This window comes from Podarcis liolepis (assembly GCF_965112155.1).
Source record: "Podarcis liolepis genome assembly, chromosome: 4".
Lineage (NCBI taxonomy): Eukaryota > Metazoa > Chordata > Lepidosauria > Squamata > Lacertidae > Podarcis > Podarcis liolepis.
In genome coordinates, this window is record NC_139558.1 from 55,176,638 (window position 1) to 55,204,471 (window position 27,834).

Below are 27,834 nucleotides of genomic sequence, written 5' to 3' on the forward strand. Positions count from 1 at the left end.
GGCTGCATCTGAAGAAGCAGAAGGGGCCGCTGTCGGTTTCGGTCTCTTTGTCCCTGGACTGCGAAGGACTCCTTTCAGCGGCTTCCTCTGAAGTTCCCTAAGCAGCCTAAAGCGGAACCTTCATCTCGTTTGCCCGTTTCCCGGGGGAAGAACAGCGGCCGGACCGCTTCCGGCTGCCGCGGAGAGCAGCGAGGGAAAGCCGGGCTTCCATCCCTGGTCGCGGTTGCTCCTGGTCATGGGCGCCAAGCGCAAAAGCCCGGCTTCGGCCAAGCGGCAGGAGAAGGAGAAGCCGCCGCCGCCCAAGCGGGCGCGCGGTAACGAGGCAGCGGAGCTCACCGGGACCCAGTTCAAGTCCACGTTGCGCGACCCCAGCGCCGCCATGAAGGGTGAGGGCTGCTTTCCCCACGTGTTCGCCACATCGGTTGCTTGTCCTCCGCCACTCCTTTTCCCAAACGCTTCTCCCCGACCCCTGGGGGCCAAAGCACTGCGAATTCGTCTCTGGGCAATGGCCAAGCAGCTATCCTTGGGCAATAGCGTAGCCTACCCTTCCTCCACCACCACCGCCCCCCGGATTCCCCCCCCCCCTTGCTGCTGATTTATATAGCCGAGTACTGCTTCGCCACCCCAGTGAGTTGCATTGCTCAGTTTTCCACCAAAATTGGATGCTCGCTAATTAACTTTAACCGCTCCGTCGAGGAAGATGCAGGTCGCAGAGATTCCCCCCCCCCCCGCGCAACGCTTGTCCATCAGAATAGCCCTTTTTGAAAGAAAAGAGCAGCAATCTGCATAGTTGTAGGGGATTAGTTATTTCAAACACAGTTTTTTCTCCATTTACGCAGTTAGTTCAAGTGCTTCCCTTGTTGCAAGTTCTTATTGCACAAGGGATTGCGGATTCATTAAAGGCAACAGAGCCTAGGACTTGCCGATCAGCTGGTCGGCGGTTTGAATCCCTGTGACGCTCACCCGTTGCTCGGTCCCAGCTCCTGCCAACCTAGCAGTTCGAAAGCACGTCAAAGTGCAAGTAGATAAATAGGTTTACCTCCAGCGGGAAGGTAAACAGCGTTTCTGTGTGCTGCTTTGGTTCGCCAGAAGTGGCTTAGTCATGCTGGCCACATGACCTGGAAGCTGTACGGGCTAAAGCAAGATGAGCACCGCAACCCCAGAGTCAGTCACGACTGGACCTAATGGTCAGGGGTCCCTTTACCTTTACCTTTTACCTTAAAGACTCAGCACATTTATTATGGGATGATCTAGTAGTGCCTGCTTCATCACATGCATGAAATGTAATCCTCTGTTAGTATGTATATATAGTAGGGTCTAAAATGGTAAATGTAAACGTTTGAGTTAAATGGCAATGTAATTTACCCAAGTAATAGACCCCTAGCTCACTGCTCCAACTTCATTACGTTGCAATATTACAAATTTATTTTCCACTTAGTTACTGTTGCACCATTTGTTTGTCCGTCTGCACCTGTATTCTGTTCCCAGAGTTTGCATTGGCAAGGTATTAATGCCAGCAGTTTGTTGGTGGTGGTTTCTAGGTACATAGGAAGCTGCCTTCTTTAGCTGGTTGATCTAACTCAGTATTGGCTATACTGAATGGCAGCATCTCTCAAGGATTTCGGGCTAGTGTTGAATAAGTCCTTGATTTGTTCCAGGTTTGGAAACATTCATATCGAGAGCGAAATCATTACCATCAGCAGAACAGTATGATGTTGTAGAGGGATACATAAAAGTTTCTGTCGAGTGTGCAGAAATTTTAAAACTTCTGGATGGCGAAAGGCGGCCTGAAAGTGAGGTCAGTATTTCGTTTGTTGCATTTAGCATTCTATGATGAGTTGTGTATACAGTGAACAAGTACTGATTGGTAACATAAAGCAATAAGGAATAAACTTTCCACTGGAACCTTCATAAAGTTAAATTAACGTTTGTTGTTTGTCAAGTATTTCACACATTGAAACAATTAAAATGATAATCTTATTTGTCCTCACAGTAAGTCTGTGACATATTTCCTTCATATTTTCATATTGTAGGATTTGTAGCCCTGTACGTTTGTGATGCGCACTGTTCCACCTTCCTTTGAAATTGTGCATTGGCTGTAAGCATTTTGTTAACACTCTAGGACTGGAGTGTTGGCTTGGAAATTTTGACTTACTATTACAGAAATTGTTTCCTTGAAGACCTTGTTTAGCAAAGATAGGGTCCACAATTCATTTGCAATATTTCTTTGCTTTCTTTTTTTTGTATTCTGATTTAGAGATTACCATTATAGGAGGGAACAGTGGATCTAGGCACTTGCTATATTTTTACATTTAGAAGCTTCCTTTGTTGTTAGATGTTATACTTTATTTAGGATGATGACTTCTCAAGTTGTTCTACTAATATTTGCTGCTTTCCCCACCTACCCACCCACCCCAATAAACAAAGCATAATAAAGTATTTAAATGTTGCAGATGCTGTTCATCTTTCAAGCTCTAGAAAGCATTTTGCTGCGAACAGCGAGTGATTTGTTCCACTTCAGTGTGGTAGGGATGAACATAGTAAAGAAGCTGATCAATAGCTACATGAGATTAATCTATGCTGCTCTGTATTCTGAGAGTCACAGGTAAGTTTATTGCAAACCAAAGGACAAATATAACTGTCTAAAACCTGAATGAAACCTGAATGAAACAATATTTCCATTGATCAGGATCATGCCACTTTAATCCTGAGAACAGATCTTGGAACGGTACACAAAGTACTCTTTATACTTGATTTAGGAGAATACTTTAATTTGCCATGACCTTCCTCTCCTTTCTTTTTGCTTCCATGTTCATATACAGTATTTATTTATTTGACACTTCTACTCCACCAGCATAAATTCAAAGCATAATTACAGAAATGTGGTGGCACATTTTTTAAAAATTCAAAATATAAAGTGCAGCATCCATTACAGAGTGCAGGGGTCCACTATAAAAAGAGACTCATCAACAGGAAGAAAAGTATAAAAATAACAGTTACTCACATCAACTGCATGTGTTTAAAAGCTGTAGGTAGGGCCTGGCCATACTCATGGATATTAACATAAGTGACAAAATAATACCAAATTAAAATAAACTTACTGCTTTTATGTACTCTGTGAGTCAGTTTTTCTAATAATGCAATATCCTACACTTTTGTATACCAGAATTCTCTCTCCAGAATCTTGCAATAGTTAGTCTAGTAAGTGACCAGTTCCCTGCTATATGGAACAGATTCTTGCTCTGTAAAGAGGTTTACGAGGGCTAATTGTGGGGATGGCATTATTTTGCCTTTTACATTGAGTGCATTCTTACAAACCACAGTACTCAAAAACAGCTAAACTTGTGGATATTCCCACCATAAATGGAGATATGTTCCCATATCTTGACATTCTCTCCTGCACTTTGGCAAGGAATCTGGAACCATATTTCTAATAAGCGAGCTGTTACAAATACTGAAAGACCAGGCAAGGATGGCCCAAGACATTTTTGTTTCCTGAGGTACAAAATTCAAATGGTGCAACATTTATATTATTATGTTTTATTATTATAAAACCACACTAGCACACTTTAGTTACTGAAATCTTTTTCCTCAAATCTTCTGCTGAGGTGGACTGCTTCAGCCAAAATTGCTAGTTTTTAGGTTTTATGGTTTTCAGTCACAAACTTCAGAAAAGTAAAGGAAAAGCTACAGCAATGAATTTCAAACAAAAAACAAAAGGGGAGGAAAATTGGGTTAGATGCTTATTGGTAAGTGTTTTCAGGCAAACACTTCAGTCTGGGATGTGCCTCAGCATTTCTAATGATAGGGCAGCCTTGGGACCATAATTTAACAGGGTTTAGCCTGGTAGAGTTATTCATAAAGAAGTGGCCTATATAATTTTCAGTCATTCATCTTAAAAGTGATGAAACAAAAAATATAGAGCATTGTATCCAGCAAAGTTTCCCATTGCCACAAGGATGTTGGCTTCCACAATGGGAATTCCTCTTTCCCCTCCACAAATCTGCCGTCTAGTGGTGACGTGCTAGGTATCTGCAGTGTGGTGTAGTGGTTAAGAGTGATAGACTCGTAATCTGGGGAACCGGGTTTGTGTCTCCGCTCCTCCACATGCAGCTGCTGGGTGACCTTGGGCTAGTCACACTTCTCTGAAGTCTCTCAGGCTCACTCACCTCACAGAATGTTTGTTGTGGGGGAGGAAGGGAAAGGAGAATGTTAGCCGCTTTGAGACTCCTTCGGGTAGTGATAAAGCGGGATATCAAATCCAAACTCCTCCTCCTCTTCTTTTTCTTCTTAGCTGACATAATTCAAACCTGCCTATTTTTATTTCAAAGGTGTCAGTTCTTAATTTTCCATTGACTGGTTTGCCTATGTAATGTTCCTTCTCCTGTGTTACAGACTGTCTCGCCAGTGCCTCATCTTGCTATCTGCAATGGTGTCACAGGGGCCAGATGCTGCAAGGGATGTCTACAGCCACTTTGATTTCAATAATAAATTCCTTCCGAGTTTAGTGAAGAGGAGAGATTATAAGGTAAGAGGAGGAAATATGCAGTGAGTGTAAGTGATGGCTTAACCGTATTTGTTTTTTGTGGTGTGAAAAGTAAAGCTAGAATTGGGGGTGGGGATACCTAAGTCTCTTTCTATATCATGTACAGAGCATCATTGATGTGGATTGTTTTATTGCTTCAACTGTCACTGATCCACAGGGGAAACATATTTTGATTCTTGATTTACTTAGGCTTTTTAAAAAATGTGTATATACATGATTTTACTACCTCATTTTTCTGTGGGGGGGGGAGCTTTTGTATGAAATGGCACCTATGTTTTGTTCCCCCCCCCCCCTTACACAAATGCCTTCTTGCATAAAAAAGAAGCAGCAAAGTCATCCTGTGAGAATTTCACAGCAAGCAAGCTCATATGCACACAAACACAGACCATAATGTGTGATTCAAGCTGTGGATTCCTTCCAAAGTTTAGTAAAAGCACATTGTACAGTCCTCCTAGAATTTTGCTACTGCAAAATGCAGGTGTGCATGGAAGTGTTTGTCTGTTATTCCGCTCCAGAAAGCTGCTGATAAAGACGGACATCAAGAAGATGTGTTAGCTTCCCATGTACAGTGGAACCTTGGAAGCTGAACACCTGTAAACTTGGAACGCTTCGGCTCCCGAACAATCAAAAACCGGAAGTGATTGTTCTGGTTTTCGAATGATTTTCAGAAGCCAAAAGTCCGGCACGGCTTCCAGTTGGCTGCAGGATGCTCCTGCAGCCAATCGGAAGCTGCACCTTGGAAGTTGAATGCTTTGGAAGTCGAACAGACTTCCGGAACGGATTCTGTTCGACTTCCAAGGTACGACTGTATAGGAAGGTTCATTCATTCATATGACTGGTGAACCGCCTCTTCTGTTAATCTTACATTGTTCCAGGTACATAAAAACACATTGTTCATCTTCCTCCCGTGTTTAATGCATAAATAATCTTGGGCCCTTGGGATTTTGACTGCTTTTGTTTTATGTAAACATGTGAGGAAACCACAACAGCAGTTGTTGTTATACATATCTAGGCTCTTTTCCAAACCGCTGTGGAAGCAGTGACACCACACTGGTAAAGAGGGCCTAAGTTTCTGATGGAGTGCACCTTATGAAATATGATAAACATAGAAATGGTTCTGCTAGTTAAAAGACTGTGAACTGTTTAAAATTGCAATCACTCTTTTAAATATGTATTAAGTCCTGCATATTACAACTGTTGTAGTGAGTTGGCATTTGGGTTTATAAGTGGCTGAATGTCTCTTAACATTTATTTAGGGCAAGCCTGATGTTCGTATGGCATATATCCAGTATGCTGTTTCTTTTTTAATTGCTGGTGACAACACAATCCTTGTCCACGTTCTGGAGTTAAAAGGTATATTAAAAATACTGTTTCTTAAAGGCATTAATATCTCCCTCTTATTTGTGAAGTGAGAGGTCCGTGTTTGGATGTTACGAGTACCTAAATTCATTGGATACAAGCTTTAGGGAGGAACAGTTCACTTTCATTCGCCTGTGAGTTGTATTGCACAAGGCATTTAGCTGCCAAGATACATAACCTCTGGGCTCTTCACATAGTATCAATAGAGGAAGACGGAGATTTAAAGAACCCTTTGCTCATGTTTTTGAGTAAGTGGCTGAGTTTAATGAGAGCAAACGAAAGTTAAAAGTGCTTTGCCAGTTTCTTAGCTCTGTTTGGAGAAACTTGAGTCTTTGGATTGGGGACAATGTTAGGGCCAGATTTCCCCTGCTCCCCCGTAGTTGGCTGTAGATGCTATAGAGTTCAGAATTCAGCTACCCTCTTCCATGGTACAAGTTCATTGTTTATTCTGAGTCCATTCACTTTTGGTTCACCTTGTAGACCAAAGCATTCGGTAACACCAGTAGCAACACTTGATAAAACTGATTTCATTTTAAAAACGCTTCCCATCTTCCAATTATGTTTTTAACATTTTTAAATGGTTTGTAGATTTCATCCCAGAGATTTTTCGAACCGGTTTGAAGGAAGATAGAATTTCTACAGTTAGCCTTCTACTTTCCACATTGGCAACTAAGGTATGACCTTGACGTGACTTTATTCTTTGTATCTTATTTGCTGAAAATAACTCTGTTGTGGTTTTCCAAAGATTCTCCAATTACCAATCCCTTAATGTTTGGCTACAGTTTAGATCTTGTCAGCGTTTCTGTTATGAGCTTTTGTTTGATCATAAAATATTCCCTAAGAGTTGGAGCCTGTAATTTGCTGAGCTTTTAAACAAACAAGAAAATAGTATTTCAAAGCAACTGTTAGGAAGTTTTAAATCTTTTGTACATCCTGTAAAAATAACTAGATTCTTTTGGCTTCCTTTTGAAACTTCAGTTTCTGGGGGCAAGGGCAGCTGTTGCAGTTTGCTGAAGCAAAAACAACAGTATTGTGGCATCTTAAAGACTTAACAAAATCAAGGATTCATTCACTTTTTCATCTTCCACTGTGGTATAAGCAATCATCTACCAGAAATGCCACTCTGCACTCTTCCTAGGACAAACAGGTTACTCTAAAAATAAAACAAATGTACGCAATCTGACATCAGAAAGGGCAATATTTAGAAATTCATGGAAGAACATTTCAGTCTTGCTTAATGACCTTAAACCTGACCATTCTTGAACAAAGGAATTTCAAAGGTAGGCTCTAGCCTGAAAATGCGGAATTATAAATTTATCAAGATAAAAGATTATTTTTTTCAGCCTTGTAGTTGAAATTTGTGTATGTATTGTATTTTTTTCTAGGTAGTTCACAATAAAAATATTAGCAAGACCCAGAAAGTGCGTTTTTTTACTGTCGAAGTATTGAACCACATTGCCTCACTCTACCGCTGGAATGGAATTACTGACGTCAGCACAGAAGATGTCGTGGTACAGCAGTTTCTTCTCATCTTTTTCTATTTCACTGTTTAACCTCAGCAGAAAGGGTTTTGCCTTTATACTAACCCAAGAAAAAGAGGAAAGCTATATCTGGCCCCATATAGTAAAACAATATTTTGCCTAGGATAAGGATTATTGTTGTTGTTGTTATTACCCACCCTGCACCTGCAGGTCTGAGGGTGCCTGGCAGAAATTCAAAATGGGATGGGAGTTGGGAGTTCAAAACATTTGCAGGGCACCAGGTTGGGGAAGGTTAGTATGCACAGCTGAAAAGAAGCAAAGGAAGTGAAGAAGAAAAGTCTTCTCTGATCCTTCCTAAACCAGCTTACGGACATTTAACAGTGTCTTCAGCTTTTTACAGTGTCTCACCATTCACTTTTTTCTCCTCCGAGAATCTGCTGGTTGCTGCTAGGTCTTGGGACTCCATTTTTCATGTCCTACTCATAAATGCCACCCCATTCTGCCCCTCAAATTTGACTTCCCAGCCAGAGGGAATATTGATCTGATTCCCCATTGCTCATCTCCTCTGACTGATGGCAGCCGTCCAGCTTCTCAGGCAGAGCCCTCCCTATCACTTGCTCTCTGATCCTGGATATGTCAGGTACTGCATTTGGGACCTTCTGAAGCATGGAAAGCGTGTGCTCTGCCACTGAGCTATGGTCAAATAAACAAATTCTAGTAAACATTGATCTTTCTGCTCTACACAGGCTACTCAGGATCCTGAAGAGGCAGGAAAGATCCTAGTGAGGAAACTCGTCCATAATTTTTTACTGGATCTCTGTTGTTCTCTGAAACATGGCATTAACTTTTATGATCCAAGCCTTGGCACATCTGGCAGGTAAAGTATCCCAGTTACTCCGGTGGTTGAAAATAGTCCCGTCAGCTATTCTCTGTTTAAATCAAAGATTCTCATTTTCAACAAGACCAACCAAACGTACAAAAATTGCTTTGTGGTGTATGTGGACTGCAGGTATTCCCCACTGTGGAACTGAGACTTGTCAGGAACCTGAGGGAATGAAGAAAGATAGAATTGGAAGGGCAGCCAGGAAGCTACCCCCAACCCCAGAATGTTTCCTAGTCTATTGCATCGGGGTGGAAGTGGACTTGGGGTGTAGGACCACAGCCGGTCCCAAACCGTGATTCTGGATGAGGCAGAAACATTGACAATTGTTATCTCATCTCCTTTTTAAAGGAAGGCCACAGGGTGGAGCCCCAACACTCCACAGCTCCCAGAAGACAAGGCTGAACAAAATACTTCAAGTATTTTTAGTGAGAAGCCTAAACAGAGCTTTAAAAAATATAATATGGTTTCCCCTGGGGAGTTGTTGCCATCATATGATATAGGCTGCTTAGCTGAAAGTTCTGTGAAGCATTGGCCTTTGCTTGTGAAAAGATTGGCCCACATGTGCAGGCAGTAGCTGCCTGGAAGGAGGGCCTCTCTGTCATAAGCTTCTAACTTTATGAACAGTCCTGTGACCTCTTTTGTTGAAGAGAAAGTATGTAGCCCTGCTAGTGAGGTAAAAAGGTAAATAAAAACCACCTAAGAATTTCTTGACTGATTTACTTGGCTTAGCTAGTTTTTGCAGTACCTAGGCTGTCATTCCTCCCATCCCACCTCCTGCTCAAATTCTCAGCTGGTACTGTTTCTTGCAAATGAAATTGAAACAATAATGTGCCAGTTATGTGCTATCTAAAGTGTCTAAATTAGATTACAATTCTGTGATTTCAGTAGCTTAGAGAATTGTTCTGGGTTCTCTCTGTCAAAAGTAAACTGAGCAGAATTTAGAGCCTTATTTACCATCTTGCCTGCACCCAAAGAGCCACTTTACTAATTCCATACACCCAAGGGAGCTTTGTAGGGGTGCTGTTTTGTTTTGTTTTGTATGTCTAATAGCAGTTTTTTCTTCTCCATGGCACACCTTTTAAAACTGAGGAATGTTACAAGAGCAGTTTGTGACTCAGGTGGGGGGCAGGGGAGAGTCAAATTCCACTGGGCATGCTCAAGACCCCCTTGCACATGCCTAGAGCAGCTGTTTGGATCCTGGCCACTGTTAGAATTGGTTTCAACTGTATGGTGGCATATGCTGCCATAGTGATTGTTTTTCAAAATCTTTCTTTACTAGAGGAGGGAATTTGGTTCTTCTGCGCTTTCTCGTGAATCTAAAGACTGCTGCAGAAGATGAGATGGTTGCTGATCTTGCGGTGAACATATTCAAAGTGTGCCCAGATTTACTGAACAGATACTTTAAGGAGTCCCAGTATTCTTTTGTTCCCAGGCTAAAATCAGCTTGGCTAGACAATATGAAATTGCTGAGGAAGGTAAGAATTTTATGAAAAGTATACCCTTTGTACATGAAAATAACATTTACCAACTTTTTTGCTGTGTTAGGATCACAGTAAACATCTTTATTTCCTCCCTCTAGTTATATTTGATGGGGGAGTAGCAAAGAGACTCATTTTGGTTAAGGGCCTGTTCATGCATTTCTTACTGTGGAGAAATCCCAACAGAGTTAGACCTTTGGGTTGGGTTGCTCTTTTCCCACACCTCACCATGTGAGTAAATAATGTCTATCTTTATTATATTTATTTGAACATGATACCTCTCTGACTATTATCTGCCCTCCAGATCTGTCCTTGAAAAGAATGCTAGGGACATATTGTAGTCACACAGTAGAAACGATATTACTTAATAAGAGCATGATACAGAAAGCCCAACATTTTACTAGGTTGATATTTTGCTGTTGTAACATATGAACAAGTCCTGAGTTTGGAAATGTTTTTGCACAGGAATTAACCACATCTGATCGTATCTGGCTGCCATTTTGTGCCATCTGTGCAGAATCAACATTCAGTGGTACTTTGTGCACTGGAATCTGTACCAATCATGCAAAATCATATTTGATTCAAATACGCAAATTAATATTGGGGTTCATTGCTGCATATAATTCCTAATGGTTTTGAAGTGTTTGTTCTGCCAGTTGTGGAAGATGAAAGAAGGTATAAGGAAGCTCCATTTCTATCCCCTGGGATAGAAATGAGAATACCAGTTCACACCTACTCACATCTAGAACTTTGCCAGGCATTGCCTTTACAACTTCAATACAATTATAAGCCAGAGTGGTTATAAGCCTAGATTCCCAGGATACTGAATTTTGGACTTGGTACCACATTCTATGCTTCTGCAACACTTATGGCATGTTTACAGCTCTGACAATAAACAGGAGGCAAGATGGTAATATGTGGGCTAAGTTTGTTCTCGTACCTTTTTTCTGGGCATAATTGCTGTTATCTGCTCTAAGTCTTTTAGAAAGAGTACATTATCAACTCAAAACGGGTGATTAAATAGGAGCCAATATATTATTATCTTCCTCTGTGTTTACTGAGTTCTGTACCAGGGACCCTGAGCTATAAGTTGCCAAAAAGATACTGGCCATCCTTCAAGCTAAAGATCATTTAGCTGGTGTGAGTTGACTTAGCCCTAGGTCTTCCTAGTTATTTATAGAAAATGTGGTGAGGGGTTTTAAAAACTTCTTACTAAAATGCATTAGAGAGAGATAAATACGCATCCTTTATTCTTGGTATATCACCTTCATGAATGGGAAAAATGTTTTTGAAAGTAATAGAATATATTAACTAAGAAAATGAGATCAGTGATGGAGAAATTAGATGGCAGTTTATTTTTTATTTGATTAGAAGGCTTATGAATAGCTTTTCTGTTACTTAGCAACATCCTGATAAAGTGTCTTAAACAGGAGGAATTAATATCGACAACAACAGATAAGCTATGGAAACTAAATGCTTGCCGGGAGAGAGAGAGAGTGCACAATATCACTCTCTCTATTTAGGATTATAAGCAACTGATACTCAGAGACTTGCTGCCTCTGTTACTGAAGGTGATGCACAGCCATCGTGACTAGTAGCTATTGATATCCTTACCCTCCACGAATTTTTGTCTTGAGGTGGCTACAGCAGGAAACGTCTGAAGTTCTCCCAAATCCCTCTTTTGCTGGTGGAAATCTATGCTTTATCAAATAAACAGTCGATGGACACCAGTTGGGTTCATCCCCAAATACCTTTCTCTTCATGAGTCTTTGGTATTTCAAACTGTTTTATAATATAATAACCTTTGTACATGTCCAGTTGAATTGGCTTTAGGAGCCATGGCCTCATTAGCTCTGTCTTAATAATATGTATTTTCTGTAAAAATTTCAGATCTATGAGGCTCAACCAGAGATTTCTACTGCTTTTAAAACAACAGAGTTTGTTCCTTTTCCAAGATTGCTTTCAATGGTGATGGTAACAACCATTCCAGCCGTCTGCAACAAAGTCATGTTTACCCAAGGATTAAATGTAAGAACTTCTCTTTATAATCCCGAATGGGGAGGTTTTTGGTTCCACGAAGCAATTTTGCTGGCACTATACTTTTTAAAGCTTATCTTCCATGGAAGATTCTAATAGTTGCAAGAACTTAGTGGCTGAATTTTCATGTTTTAGGAGTGAGCCTGTGCAAGCCTTGGGCTTGTGAGGAAGATTTTGCTTTGATTTTGACAAACCACAGCTTTGCACTGCATCTGCATTCAGACGGACTATGTTAGTAAACATAGCCAGAAAACAAGGGCAATTTCAGTCTGGTTTATGAATCTGGCTCGTTATGACCGTTAATTCTAGTATTACAACTGAACCCTAAATTGTGGTTAATGAAAAATTAAAGTGGAAGCTTCCAACCCTCTTCTCCTCATGGCTGTACAAGAGGAGGGGAAGCACGTGAGCCTTATTTCATCTCAAAGGTCTGTCCTGATGCCGCCACCTTGTCTGGATGGCAAAAATGTTGGCACAAATAGTAAAAAATGGGAGCGTCATTGGCAACCCAAGTAGATTCCACCTCTCAGAAATTTCTGTAGCAACATGGAATCCATCAAAGGGAAACAGTTCTTGGTACAAGGCCAGTAAACGTAGCATAGCTCATTTGATACCGTGGCCTAAATATGTGAAATAATTGAAGTAAATCATGATTTTTCAGTGTCTTGTAGCAGTGTGTGGCAACCCCACATTACAATATTATTTGCCTGCTTTTTGATCGTTCTCCAGTGCTTAAAACAGACTGGGGTCCTCCAGGTGTTTTTGACTACAGTTCCCATCAACCCCCAGCCAGCATGGCCATTGATCAGGGATAATGGGAACTATAGTCCGAAACACCTGGAGGGCACCAAGTTGAGCTATTTCACCTTTTGTTACCCTCCCAATCTCTCCTTACATCCCCTCTTCAGTAAATGCCTACAAGATCTTGCAGGGAGAACCTTTCCAGTCCAAAGTACCCAGAATGTTTTAAACTCTGTCTGGCCACATAATGCTTTGACCCTTTCCAGTCTGCCTGCTTCCTTGGGGCAAGAGCGGCTGCTTGGTTTGCTCTTTACTTTACAGGGCTGCTGTTGGCTTTCATTCTGTTCACACCTACCTGAGTCTCATTGAATCCAGTGGGACTTACTTGTGCTCTGTCTGGCCCTTTCTCCCTCACTTCCTTCCAAGTAGTGAGTCTGACACTGCAGAAGCTCTGTGGAGCTGTGCAGATTAAAGGCAAAGGTAGAAAAATGTGTCTTGTTTCCACTAAGGGTGGGGGGAGCTCTTGTCACTGCTATTTGCCTCAGTTCTTACATGGAACCTTGCTTCTGCCTGGCCCCATCCTGGCAACTGAAAGTGATGCCACCAGTGGGTCACACCAGCAGTTCCTGGAAAGATGAAGCAGAATCACAGTAACAGTTTGTTCCTCTTTTCTTTTAGATAGCCAATAAAACAGTAAAACATACAATCTTTTCGCTTATATCAACTGTTTTGAAAAGAGCACTGAAAAACATTGAGCACTGTCTAAATGAGACGTTATGGGAGAAGTCTGAAATCTATACACCATCTATGATGCAAGAATTTGTCCAGCAATACAGAGAAGCGCTTGGCAAGGTAAAAATTAATAAAACTGTGTGGTGCATAATTGCAGTTTTGTGCAGCAGAAAATACGTCCATTCAGGGAGGATTTCTTCCTCCACTTTCTGTATCCTGACAGCTAAGGTGAAAAATATCCAGAGATATTTCTAATGGATTCTTAACATCTTCCCCCTCTTATAATTTATATGCTAGCTATTTCTTGATGCTTTAAGACTTTCTTAATTAATGCTTAATTGCTGAATGCTGGGATACTAATGTTTTAAGCTTCTTATATGCTTTTATTGAAATAATTTCTGTGCGAGGTACTAGTTGCAATTTTTAAGTCGTGGTGCTTAGAATAGCAAGATATGTTCAACCAGTTAGTAGAGATGCTGAAATAGAGTTTCAATAACTCTGGAATTCTGAATGTGGAAACCTGACTGGGAAGAACACATATCAGGGTGCCAGGTTAGGGGAATATCAGCTCCCTATCATTTCAGCAGATATTGAAAATAAGGGGCAACAGTTATAGACCGATAGTCAATTTGTACAAATAGCGCTAAGGAAATAGTTTTCCATTTCTCACAACTGAGGCATCTCATTGGCTATGTTGGGACGTCATTCAAAACTGAGAACTAGTTGATCCTCCTCTTGGGCTTGTATGCTCCCCTTTCCTTCTCTAATGTAGCCAGGAGGGGGATATTGGAAACCTCTGCTTCAGTTTTTAGATTACGTGCAGTTCAGCATGTCACCCTAACCATAAACTGTGGTTAACCTATACCCCTGTCTTGCTTGTTTACACTGACCATAGTGATATGCATGTATTTGGACCTGCTATATAATTAGTGTGATAATTAGTATTAAAAACTGTAGGCCAATGCACTTAAGCCTAGTTCTGACCAACTGAAGCGAACAGTCATCAGTGGGCTTAATTAGCAGTTGCACAACAAAAACTATTTCTCAGTTTTAAAATACTTATCATCTTGTAATTCAGACTTTCTAAAAAACCAAAGACTGGTAAATTTTTGTATGAATTTGCATAGGGTGTTCTTTTCCCTTTTCCTCCTCCATTCCTGCTTTGTAAATAATTCTCTATAGACATGTTGCAGTGATAAGACAATTGTATAACAATATTTAGTGGCTAATGTTGGTCTTCTTTTTAACAAATCTAGCTCTTGCCAGATATGACTACCATAGTAGCAGTCTGGCAGTCGCTTCTAAAGCAAGAGAAGGGACAAGATGGACAGAAAGGGAGTGGTGAAGATGCTTCTGTTTCGGAGGAAATAACAGCAGGCAAAGAAACAAATGGAGAGCATGGTAGGAAAACCTTAGTCATCTTATCTAATGTGCATGTGAACAGTGGAGCACAATGATTCATATCTGATGAGTCACAGTGGCTCTGTTCTGTTCTTTGACAACCCCTGTTAACGACCTCTTATAAGAGAGATGCTTTTAGATGCATCTAATATTATTCTAAGAATCTGAGTTCCTGTTTTCAAGAAACGTCTTTGAGTTATCCTGGAGTAGTCAGAGTGCAGCCTATGCAGACTCCGCAAGTGTCAGATTGGATGCGAAATTCAGTGTTATCATTTCTGCCGAAATGGTTTCCAGAGCTAAGTTACACTCCTATCCTGTGCACAACGTAAGCTCTTGCTGCATAAACAAAGGCTTGCAAGGGGGCGAGAGGAGTTGTCTGGATTTTCCTTTTCGCCATGGCCACCCCCCCCCCATTCTGCAGTTCTTTCCTATCACAGAAGGGATGAGAATGATAATTTCTTCATAGCTCTGACTGTGACTGCCATATCCACCCACCCCTACCCTCAGTCCATTAGTACTTAACCATGTAGGGTTTTGCTAGCCAATACTAGCGCAACAGTGTTTGTGGTGGTTGATGCACAAGCGCAAGGGGCAGGGCCAGTTCCAAGCACCAAAACAAGGGAGCCAGGCTTAGTCTGTTAAATGCATAAACCTAACTCCATGATTGTGGTTTAACTTGGTTTCTTCTTAAATTACCCTTGGTCCTGACTGCTATTTCACAGAATTGTATTATGTCTTTGATAATAATATTATTTTAAAATATGTTAATATATCTACTCTAGGCTCAGATGATGCAGAGACCACTCTTTTGAAAGCTGTCTTACTCCACGTGATCTGCCTTTATCAGCAAGCTGTTCCCCATTTAGTAGCACAGAGCAACTTTGACTTTAGCAAATTAATAAAAGGTAATTTAAGTGTCTTCAAATTTTGAAGTAAGGCATACATTGAAAATCATTTGTATGATATGTATGCATGCAAAGCTCTGCCACTGAGCTATAGCCCTAACATAACATTTTGCTGTTAGACCTCTTTATTTTCCCAGGGTTTTAAATATTTGTTGTGTATTGCAGTGCTTAAACATTGTCTACTCCTTGATCTATTATGTTCCTTTTTGTTGTTTTAGTTAGTTTTTTCCTCTGTAATTTAATGTTTTTATTGAAATCATGTAAGCTCTGGAAATATAATGCGTGGAATAAAATATTATTATTTTCCAACCACAGGCATTATTACTGAAAAAGGACTGCGGCAGGAGATCCCTCCTGTTCTACAATATCACATTATCAAGGTGGCTCTAGAATTGCCTGCAAACAAGTTTTCCTGGTTCAAAATGCAGGTCGGAACATGAGGGTTATTTTTGTCTCCTATATTAAGACCAGCTGTCTTACTCATTGGTTTCCTAATCTGTTTTGTCTGTAAGGCAGTCCTAAATTCCATTTTGTCAAGAGACCGGTATGTTGTGAGCAATTATATTCACATTATACAAGTAGCAAATGATGTTCTCAGAGGTAGCAATAAAGCTTTGAGCATGCTGTAGGGCAGGGATGGAGAACCTTTGGCCTTCCAGATATTGCTGGACTACAAGTCCCAACATCCCTGGCCATTTGCCACGCTGGTGGCTGATAGGAATCACTATTATTATAATATATATATTCATACCCCGCCTTTTTTCCTGACAGGAATTCAAGGCATCTTACAGATAAGAATAAGAGCAGCTAGATACATAGGGGGGATCAATCATTTTTTAGAAAAATAAACATTGATAGAATTAAAACCATTATCTATCATCTGTCTATCTGTCTATCTAATGTATTAAAAACCATACAAATAATTACAATTAAAACAGGATTTTATTTTATTTATTGAATTTATATACCGCCCTATGCCCAGAGATATAGGCACCAGCCCTTTTGTTAAAAGCAGTGAGTCCCCAAATCCTGTTAGAAAAAGAAAGTTTGCACCTGCTGGCAGAAGGAGGGAGCCAATCTGGCTTCTTCAGGGAGGGAGTTCCAAATTCTGGGAGAGCAACTGAGTCCAATGACATCCGGAGGGCCACAGATTCCCCATCCATACTTTAGGTCCTCTAGTAAGAATAAACTGTAGTTCAAGAGGAAGAATTGCTGCGAGCTGTCCATGGCTCTTAAAGCAAAATGCTTACATAGGATTTTCTCTACTTGCATGATTTTACTTTGTATACAGGTGTTTTCTAAAGGAGAAAGCCTCTCCCTGATTTAACTACAGTCTTTTGAAGGTTTACATTTAGAACAAGAAGTGACTTTGCAGAGGCTACTAATGACTGTGCCCATATCTATGCCCACTTCTGTCCTTTGCATTTTAACTAGGAGCGTGGTTATTTTATCTCTTTTGTAACACATGTGGAGTGGCATTTCTATAAATGGATTGGGTCTGGGGCACGGGATAAACACTGATAAAGCTTTGCCCTTCAGCAGGTATGCCAAACCAGCTTGTTTGGGAGGCTCAGAATTTCACAAAGAGGACTGTTCTCTCAGTTGTGTGAGATTCTGAATGAAGATGGGAGACATCAGATCAAATGACTATTCAAAGTGAAATTACAAAAGTCCTGTTTGGGCAGTTACCTTTATTAGGACAACCAGTATGTCACAGGAAAGCAAGCGAGCTTTTGATTTCCCAGAATTCTTCATTAGGCTGGAGTTGAACAAAGGGGTGGAGGAGAAAAAAGAGAAAGCTGGCTTGGGGAAGGCCTGTAGCCCAGTGGTACCACATCTGCCTTGCATTCAGAAGGCCAAGTTTTAACCTCGACTTCTCCAGGTACGCTGGAGGGCTGCTGTCAGTCATTGCAGCAAGATGGACCAATGGTCTGACTCAACACAAAACAGCTTCTTGTGTTCCTAAGATTTTGAAGCCACAAAGTCTGCATTTAATCATATAATGTAGGTAAAGACTGCATAGGTAATTGCATTAGGTTCTCTTAGGTGCTATGTAGCTTTCAAAATTATGATTATATTTTCAGAAATGGAGGCTTAGCTGTTACTGGTCTAGCAATCCTAGGTGTGGCTTGAAAGCTTTATAGCACCTAGCCCCACCTACGTTTTAAGACAACGGCCATGTTTGCACATAATGATAAGTAAGACTTTCTGGCTTCTTGTGGTTCATTAGGAATGAGAAACATGCTGGTACATACCACCTGATCTCTCCCAATTTGCTGCTGCTCCCCTAGATGAACAAACCAGTAGGGCTTAGCATCCTTTTACAATCCAAACCAAGGATTGTGGTCTCTTGCTCCATTACAGGTCACAAATCAGCAGTTGTAGCTTCAGGTTATGCCAGGGCACATCCAGCTTGGATGTAATGAGAAGCCAAGGCTTTTTCACATCAGGAAAGGAGCAAAGTGGATGCAACTGGGCTATGCGTGCCACCAGCACACCACTTGCCCTGATGAACCATGTAAGCCACAAAATCTGGCTTACCATTACATATGAACACAACATACGACTGAACTCTTCTTTTTAATGAATTTGTTTCTTTATTTATCGGAGCTTCCAGGGTATAGGAAAACAAATGCAGTATTTGTGGCTTGAACATCAAGAGAATTTTCTTTCCTTCCTCTCCCACATGTCTCTTAACGTTAGACTTAACATCCAGCCTGATAGAACTTAAAAACTTGGCTACTATTTTGTGGCACTCTGGTTGGTCCTATAAAGGTATTGCTTAACTGTGGATGTTTAATTTTTCTTATGGACCAACAAGATATACTTCGCTTTTTGTGTTCAAGGGAAGTGGGGAACTCCGAATGTTCAACCTTGTCCCCCAAGCTCTGTGAAAGCAGAGTTGGCACTTGACACAGGTTGTCAGTAACAGGGTTATAGGCATCAGCCTCTGTGGAGAGACCCAAAACAATTTTATGAATTGTAATCAATAAAGTGTGTCCTCCTAGGATGAAGCCGAGAAGGTCTCTGGTGAAAGATCAGTATTTTATTTGCTGATGAAAATGTTCGTAACAAGCAATCATTTGCACCTCAAAACCTCAACAAAGAAATTGATTATTAAGGTGAGCTTTTTTTATCTAGTTATCAAAATTTTGTTGTGCCCACAGAAAAGTTGTTCACAGTGAAGACACTTTAGAACACGCTTCCTCAAACTTGGCCCTCCAGATGTTTTTGGCCTACAACTCCCATGATCCCTAGCTAGCAGGACCCCAGGGGTCAGGGATGATGGGAATTGTAGTCTCAAAACATCTGGAGGGCCGAGTTTGAGGAAGCCTGCTTTAGAAAGTTGGACTTAGGGTTTGTAATAAGCATGAACACTGTATTCACACCCTGGATTGTATCCAACATTGCATGAATGGCATTCCACTCACACAACAGAACTGTCACCCCCCCCCCCCCAATCTTTCAGAGTTGATTTTTGGGTATGCAGGGAGCTGGAGGGGACAGGAAAAATGGTTGCACACACATAAGTCTTGTGTGTGAGTGGAATGGAGCTACAGGGCTGGCTAGAGCCTCCTCTGTTCTATAGAATATACCTCTTGTGGCCTGTTTGCTGTATTCCCAGGAAATGGGTTTAGTTACTTCACTTTTTTATTCTTTCTTCAAGTCTCTGTTATCAAGTCTGTATTATGGCAATGAATTTGGTTGTAGGTTACGAATACTCATACGCTGCTTTTCAAGGACACAAAATATACTGCTTATGGAAATCAAGTTTTCCTTCAGATGTTATGAGTGGACTGATACTTGATGAAATCTTCTGTGTGAGGAGGTTCAGACTTCATGCAGGTGGTTGCAAGGCAACCTCCAGTGTGTTACTTGAGCACTTTTGATAGGAAAAAGCACTGCCAAAAGTTACACAACTCCCCTTGGGGTTGCCCTAGTTTTGCTTTCCATCCTACGTTTTAATGCAGTAGTGGGTTTGTTTTTTAAAAAACGAAGTGTAAACTGGGTGATTTAGCAGTAAATTCCAGCCCCTCACTTCACCTTCTGAACAGCTGACTGGTGTGATTGCAGCTTTTACATGGCCACACACACATGGCCCTAGCTGCTGGATGAGCTGGGGAAACTGAATGTGATTCCCCATCAAGCTAGGGGTTCATGTGTGTGAGAAGTCTGTGGTCTCTTTGTAGGTTGAGGTGAATAACATTGTTTTCATATAAATGTTTATAATTCATTTAGTGCTAGTGTTTTCTTTAGTTACAAAATTTCCTCCCTGCCCTTCATCCTAAGATCCCAGGATGGATTGCAGTGATAAAATCTACAATTATTAAAACAGGATGCACCCCAAACAGGTTCCTGCCTCTTTTCATAGGCTTGAATTTGGTAGCTGGTGCTGACAGTAAAACTCTCCACCGCAACCCGTGGACAGGCTATTCCCATGCTGTCTGCGTTACAATAAAGGAGAGATAGGGTTTGATCTACCCTTTGGCAGAGTCGTTCAGGGTCCCGAGAGCCAGTTTGAATGATCCTTACCTAAAGGAATCCTTACAAAATGTTCTCTGGACTAATAGTTCCATCTTTTTTCAGAAATAAGAAAAAAATATAATATATTTATATTATTAAAACAGGAAAGAAACATAATTTCAAAGCATATGAAATAATTCCAAATGGAACAGAACAGTATAAATTCAGCACAAGAGGTGGGTCCCATGAAACAAAATACAGTGGTACCTCAGGTTAAGTACTTAATTCGTTCCAGAGGCCTGTTCTTAACCTGAAACTGTTCTTAACCTGAAGCACCACTTTAGCTAATGGGGCCTCCTGCTGCTCTGCGCCGCTGGAGCACGAGATTTCTGTTCTCATCCTGAAGCAAAGTTCTTAACCCAAGGTACTATTTCTGGGTTAGCGGAGTATGTAACCTGAAGCATATGTAACCCGAGGTACCACTCTACTATAGCTGTCAAAGGCCAGGGTGTAAACAGGTGTGTTGCCAGCATACAGCAGAAGCTGCCCTTAGAAGATACTGAACACTTCTCTATGGGGTAGGAATTCCTGAATTTATGGACAGCCATAAAGAAAGAAAGAAAGAAAGAAAGAAAGAAAGAAAGAAAGAAAGAAAGAAAGCCCACTCCCAGCTTTCCACTTCTGAGGGCAGGGCAGTACTGCTGAAAGGGCTCCCTCTACAGATCATCACACCCAAGAAGATCAGTAGGAATAGAGACAGTATTTTATTTACATGGGCTTTAAACACTAACGTGAGCGCTATTGGTGTATGCTATGGAATTGGAATGGAAGGCTCTTGCAAGATGGGGCTTTTGTACCGGCATAGATAAAGGAAAGTGGTTGAGGAGGGAGCAACACATGAGGCTTATATACTTTTAAATAACCGGTTTTTCCATTAATTGTGGTATGTTTTTAAATAGGGGTCAAGGCAAAAATGACTCTGCCATCTGCTGCTGTTCTTTCTTTAAATCAAACAGCCAAAATGAGAGCTGACATACAAAAATAGAACTGAAAGCTTTGCATGATAATTGTTTTTTTAACAGGTTCTGCACGACAGTGGAGTATTTGAGTATACCTGGAAAGAACTTGAACTGTGGCTTGAACACTTGGATAACACTGCAGAAGGCAAAAAGGAAGCAGTGATTCAGTTTTTGGAAAGGGTAATAAATGTGCAAATTAACCAGATTAACAATGCCAAGAATAGCATATGTGGGGACTTATTACCTTTTGTTGTTTTGAAGAGGAAAGTGTTTTGAAAAATCATGAATGGATTCTGAGAACTCATATCTCCTAGACATGGAAGGGAACAAAGGGGATGAGTGATAGGAAAAGGCTTTTGTTAGAGATTTCCACTACAGTGGGTGGCATTGACAAAAGATTGTTTTTCACCATCAGTTTTATATCAGCATCTGCTGTTATAGCAGAGTGAACAAAGAACATGGGAAGGAAATGCAGCAAAGTTATGTAAACCATGATTTAATCCTACCAACGATGCTATCCTTTTTGTGTGTGGAAGCTGTTAGTACCATGCAGGAAAAACATGGTGTGGACTAGAAAGATCACAGGCAGTACACTGCATAATAAAAGTAATACTTGGTTTTAGGAATGCAATTTTATTATAGAATCAAAATGAATCCATATTATACCCACCCCAAAAAAAGTCTTCAGTTGTTTCATTCATGTTTTGTATATGTTTTAATGATCTCAGGTACCAAAATACGTGCAAGTCTGCTGGTTTTATGTATGCAATGATAAAGCATCTGTTTTTCAGCCACTGTGATGGTTGACTTTTGTTCAATTGTACAAGAAGATGAAATGTTTAGGCTCCAGGACACCACATTATATCTTTGGCTGACACCTGTGCCATTATGTGTGGAAATGTGTTTTGGCGTCTAAAGTACATACTCACTGCTAGATTTCTCAAAATATTTTTCAGGGGTATGTTAAAATGTATGCAAGTTCTTCACAAAATCCTGTAGGCTGCCGTGAAATGTTACATTGCTCACTGGGGCTGGTGCAAATTTGAGCCCAACAACATCTGCAGGGCTAAAGATTCCCCAGACCTGCTTTATGCTTACAGTTAATAGCATTGCTCCCTTACTATCTTTATGATTAAACGTTTCTAATGAAAGCTCACTTTCCATTGCAGATCTTGGTAAAACTGGTGACTAACCCCTATCCATACACAGATAAAGCAGCAGACCTTGTCCAGGAAGCCAGCATTCTCCAGGTCAACTTGTTTAAGCAAGATGTTGATAACGCCAGCATACCCATCTCTCACATTGACGGTATGTTCACTTTGGGGGGGGGGGTGTCATTATGCAAATCTTCCACAATTTTGCTGGAAAATTACATGTAGCCAGCATTTTAGAAACAGGCAGAAATTTTTAAATCGGGAAGGGGGCAATACTGTTTTGTTTTGTTCTTGTTTTTATTATGTGGTTTTATTCTGTATTTGTGGTTTTATTCTGTATTTTTCTGCTGTGACCTGCCCTAAGATCTTCGTATGAAGGACGGTATACAAATTTAAATGACAACAACAATGCAATCCTGTGCATGTCTACTTGGAAGCAAGACCTTTGAGTATAGTGTGTGTCAGGGAACTGCCATCGGAGGAACAGGTGGTGGAGGGGCTCAGGGAGGCTGGGAGAGACTCAACAGCTGAAGCAGGAACCAGCAGGGGGAGGAGTGGATCTCTGAGGGAATGCGAGCAGGCGGGAGGGCTCAGAGACACTTCCAGCGAGAACAGTGGGGAGGTATCTGAAGTTCCCATAGGGAGACCCACGCCTCGCCGGAAACTGTCACGCCGTGAGTCCAGAAGACGTGTTTCCGTTAAGGAACTTTTATGCTGGAAACGATTCCGAAAACAACCACTGTCGGAATCTGCAAGTGACTAGAGGAGCCATGTCTGAGGGGCTCCGTCACAGACAGAGGTTTGTGAACTTGCACAGACTCTGAGGGACTACGCTTTTACGCACAAGCAGCTCATCATCCCATCACAGTGTGTGTAGGATTGCAGCTTTGGTTGCCTTCTCAAGCTACACTGCAGTTGCTGACATAGATTTGCAGCTTTTTCTAAATGCAAATGGGATTTTGCATCTTTGCTTATCTTCAGGATCCTAGGCCAGTCCAGAGAGTTAATTGGATTTGGGTTTGCTTCCGAATTACAGGACTAAGGTCAGGTTTCTATATCACAGTTTCTATACCCTTCTGTTGTTGTTCATACACACAAAAGTTCATACTACAGATGGTTTGTCAGTTATTACTACAGTTTGTCAATCTAGGTACTCCTCCAAATCAGAGTTAACATTGACCATGGTTTCTGATACTGATAGGCTGGCTGATTGCAACACATGGTTTGTCAGTTCACATACTACACCAAGCCGTCATAATTTTGACATGGTGTCTGAATAAAGCCGCTGAGCAGTTGCTAGCTCAAATCATTTAGAAACAATAGGCCATCATCACTGAATTCTCACTGAACACATTTAATGTTAATAGACCCGAAATTTGGAATCTCTTTTGAGTTTCTAGGTCCCCCATCCCAGCATTTGATATAGCAGATTTCTTGGGATGAACCAAAAAGCCTAAATGGTGTGCTACACACAAAATATTCGAAAATCATGCAAGCAGAATTTGCTGTTTTCTGTTAAGATCTATGCAGGATTGTGTTTTGCTATTTTTACTGAATGTTTTGTTTTGAGTAATGTACTTGAGATCCTGTTATTCGGCTTCTGTTGACTGTTGACCCATTTGTTTGGGTTCTAGAAACAACCTTCATCTAAACTAAGCTTTTCCCCCTTTCAAACTAGATGTTCTGGATATGATCGATGTCATTGTGGAAGGCAATGAAGGCCTAAATGAAGAAATTGGATCTACTTTAAATGAAGACATGATTGTCAGCACTTTCCCATTTAGTGCTGTCGTTCCTGCTGCTTTGGAAGCCAGGAACAAGTTGCTTCTCGAGGCTGATGGGAATGCAAGAGGTATTTCCTTCCTATATTTCTTTTGCATGCTTTAGTTCTTAATAATATCGGCAAAGCTTCCCTCTGAGTTCTGACAAAATAATAATATTAGTTGTTGCTGTCATGGAAAAGGTTTTTAAGCAACAGGGGTTCTTGTTGATTTGAGTTTCTTGCCTACCCATTTTTTAACAACTACATGTGCTTTTTAAACTGCTCATAAGTATATCAGGGTGCTAACCAATAATTTAGAGGACTGACTTTTCAAGTTAAGAAGCCGTACAATTCAATCTGTGTTTTGTTTTGTGTCTTTAGGAGAAAGCATAGTGGAGTATCTCATCACCGTTTTCACTGACCTCCTGCATTCTCAGAGAGACCCCTTAGCCCTTTGTTTGCTGTTTCAGCTCTATGATAAAGAACTCCAGACTGTCTCTCCTCAACTCCGTCAATTCAACCACTACTACAGTCTTTGGATACCAGAGCAAGCTAAGGAAACTCTGGTAAGCAAGGCAACAAGTATTTTCAGCTGCTTAATTTGATGATGAGCTCACACTGACTGCATTTGGATGTCACACTAAACCACTGTTTGGTGTGTTGACAGTGAGCCTCTGCAAGCCTCATGATGGCAACCTCAACCCAGGTGCTTTTGGTGCAGTAGCAAGAAAGAGTTCAGAAGATTGTGCTGATTTCCACTAACCACAGTTTAGCATGTTGCTTGAATCCTAAACTGTGGTTAAGGTAGATTAACCAGTCTCAGAATCCATGGTTAACATCAGGCATCCCCAACCTTCGGTCCTCCAGATGTTTTGGACTACAATTCCCATCATCCCTGAACACTGGTCCTGTTAGCTAGGGAGTTGTAGGCCGATCATGGGAGTTGTAGGCCAAAACATCTGGAGGGCCGCAGGTTGGGGATGCCTGGTTAACATTAACATGGCCTGTTAGTTTGAATAGCACAACAAGCTATGATTAGACAAAACCCCTTCCTTCCTGTCACAATAGAGTGGGAGGGTAATGTGTGAGTTCAAGGCTTGCTGCAGTGTGTTCTTGTCACATAAATTGTGGTTTAGCGCAGGGTGGGGAAACTTGTTTCAGGCGATGGCTATGTGCCTTACAGGGCAATAATATTCCAGTGGCCATTGGTAACGGTGGGTGGGGCCAGAGGCAGAAGTAGGTGGGGCAATGGGTGCAACTGTTAACTTTGTACAATAGGCTACATTCCAGCCACAGAAAGGCAGAGGTTTCTATACACATGCCTGTAATGATATTTCTTTCTTCCCCCCAACCCCGCTTTCTGAAAACATGAAATACATTTCAAACATTTCCAGCAAGGCAGAAGTGAGTACGTAGATGATTGCCTCTTGCCAGATTCCTCCTTTTCCTCCCTGCTGAAGAATGCCTATCAGAAAGGTGTTGCAATTCTGTTGGAAGAGGGGTTTGAAGAGAAGCTAAGGGAGGCTATTTCCCAACTCCAGCCTCAGCAGTTCCTGTTAGCTTCAAAGCACGTCCTTCTTTGCCTAAAAACAACCGTGGAGAATTTCAACAGTGTAAGAGATGTTTTCTCTCCTTCACCCTTTTCTAAGATTATTGGTTATAATCCCTTCCTTTTTTATTCCCACACCAAGAGCTCTTTTACAGATTATGTGGCAGTAAATAAGTGCTTGGCTGCCACAGGTGCATATACCTGAGAAGTGTCTCAAGTTTCGGCTCCTAGGCCTTCATGATGGGCACTGCAGAAATGAACCTTTCGCTCTATGGAAATGTCACAGTTTTAAGAATATTCACAAAATATGTTGCATGCATCTAGCTTTTAAAAAAACTCATTTTCAAGTGTTACAAAGAGAAAAATCACAGACTTTTGTGTATGTGCTGACATGCTCTGCAGTGCAGTGCAATGATGTAGTTTCTCTGCTTGGTCCTTTCCCCAAGTTTTCCCTATTCTGAAATGTATCATAATTTTCTAACAGTTTGGCAAAAATTTGGGTCTCTCGCTTCTCACCCTGTTTGTGGATCTGCTGAAGAGCTTGTTGCACAGGGGGGACGCCATAGAACTGTGTGGTCAGCAGAAAGAGAAAAATACACAAACCGAATCTGATCTCTTTGTGGATGCAGAGTGTCTGATGGCAGCAGAGACTGGAAACGACAAGGTAATAACTTTTCTCTGTGTTAGTGTTTATGAATGTCATCCTAGTTAATCGGCCCTTGGAGAAGGGGGAGAAAAACCTTCTGGCAATTATGCATAAACGTTTACAGGTGCAGGCAATTGTTGTGAGACAAAAAGTTCTGTTCAAATTACGTTTCCTCAGTGAAGTGGAAAGCCATGCAAGGGGAGAATGACTCGATTCTTCTGTTACTTAGGTATTTTTAGACGGAATAAAGATAAAATCCTAGTCCTGCAGTGTTTCTTAATCATGCACCTTTCACTTCCATTCACTGGCCATTTGTCTGGGAGCTGGCTCAGTTCATTCCAGACCATGACTTCCTTGACCCGTAAAATAACAAGGGCAGCTCTCTTAGGGAGCAATCCAAACTCACAGCCAGCTGACAAGCTTAGGGTGGGGGGTTATGAAAGGGCGGGGCCACTGCATCCTTGCAGGAACAAGGGCCAGAGGGATCACTGGAGCTGATGCAGTTCTCCGGCCTCAATTGGGCATTAATAAAAATAATATGTATATACCAGGGTGATTCACAAGATAAAAATACAGGATAAAAGCACAAAGAGCAAAAACACAACAGTAATCTCCCTCCCACAAACACTTTTAAAAGGCCATAGAATATTAATCAGCCATAGTCCTGATTGCCTATCACATGACGGATTCTGAGCTTCCCCTGCTTCTGACAGGTCCTGGGTCTCTGGGCAGCTTAACAGGGACCTTAAATCAGTTGGGTGATGTCTTTAATTGTAACCATCTCCATTGCAGATCCTGGAAGAAGTGCTTCCTTTGGTCTTCAAACACCCTACGCTGGAGAATTGGTTCCTGGCTGTAGAACAACGTTCTCTCCCTCCCCATAGTTTAAGCCCAGTTAAAGTGAAGCTGCTTGCTGCTCACCTAAACCGTGGCATTCTTGAGTTGCTGAAGGTGGGCTGCCCAATGTTGCAAGCCAGGAACCAGCTAGACACACTCTCTAGATATTTTGAAGCCATCACTAAAACTGTCTTGGAAGAACTGCATGCTGGGAGAAAAGATGTCTGCAGGTTACATCCCAAAAGGTCACAGCAGGTGGAGGCACTGCAAGAACTGCAACTGTACATGGATACCCAACAACTGAAGGAAGTGACTTTGGCTATGCTGCAGCTTCCTAAGGCGATGCTGGCCTCCAAGACAGCTGAAAGCATTTCTGGAAAAGAAACATACTTGAGCACTTACGGGGAGACTTTGGTGCAGCTGCTCACAGACAGCTACGAAAGGGGATCCCTGAAGGGAGACCTCTTCCTCTCAAGAGAGCACATTCAAGGGATGGGGACTCTCTTGTCCACAGCAGTCACAGAAGAGTTGGAAAAGGTCTTCCTGCATGCCATACAGAAGGAGCCTGTCTTTGCCCAGGCAGTTGGAGTGGATGTGCAGCTTTCCTGCCTTAAGCATTCAACGAAAACGTCCCTTTCCATTGTGGCTGTGCTGATTCGGTACAGTCCGACTCACTTGCTGCAGTTTGAGCTTTGGTGTCTGAAGCCGGGCACTTGCAAGCTTCTGAGAAAAGATGTGGACCTCTTTCTGCCACTTGTCAATGCATACTTGGACTGTCGAGAGCAGCACACTTTGAGCCACCTGTCAGAAGGTAACTATGGTCAACCTACATAACACTCT

At 41.5% G+C, this 27,834-nt stretch overlaps 1 protein-coding gene across 1 annotated transcript in view; it reads left to right on the forward strand.

Moving 5' to 3' along the window:
• The first annotated feature begins 162 nt into the window (after positions 1-162).
• URB1 (URB1 ribosome biogenesis homolog) overlaps positions 163-27,834 on the forward strand; it is a 48,054-nt gene continuing 20,382 nt past the window's right edge. The window contains exons 1-22 of the mRNA XM_083500278.1: positions 163-386; positions 1,659-1,798; positions 2,454-2,605; positions 4,396-4,528; positions 5,803-5,899; positions 6,494-6,579; positions 7,291-7,416; positions 8,133-8,263; positions 9,549-9,744; positions 11,638-11,775; positions 13,204-13,377; positions 14,514-14,658; positions 15,441-15,563; positions 15,879-15,991; positions 18,572-18,685; positions 21,110-21,226; positions 22,216-22,354; positions 23,879-24,052; positions 24,344-24,528; positions 25,357-25,575; positions 25,996-26,175; positions 26,950-27,805. Of these exons, the coding sequence (XP_083356404.1) occupies positions 236-386; positions 1,659-1,798; positions 2,454-2,605; positions 4,396-4,528; positions 5,803-5,899; positions 6,494-6,579; positions 7,291-7,416; positions 8,133-8,263; positions 9,549-9,744; positions 11,638-11,775; positions 13,204-13,377; positions 14,514-14,658; positions 15,441-15,563; positions 15,879-15,991; positions 18,572-18,685; positions 21,110-21,226; positions 22,216-22,354; positions 23,879-24,052; positions 24,344-24,528; positions 25,357-25,575; positions 25,996-26,175; positions 26,950-27,805 (3,889 nt within the window). The 5' untranslated portion in view covers positions 163-235. The remainder of the gene's footprint in view (positions 387-1,658; positions 1,799-2,453; positions 2,606-4,395; positions 4,529-5,802; positions 5,900-6,493; positions 6,580-7,290; positions 7,417-8,132; positions 8,264-9,548; positions 9,745-11,637; positions 11,776-13,203; positions 13,378-14,513; positions 14,659-15,440; positions 15,564-15,878; positions 15,992-18,571; positions 18,686-21,109; positions 21,227-22,215; positions 22,355-23,878; positions 24,053-24,343; positions 24,529-25,356; positions 25,576-25,995; positions 26,176-26,949; positions 27,806-27,834) is intronic.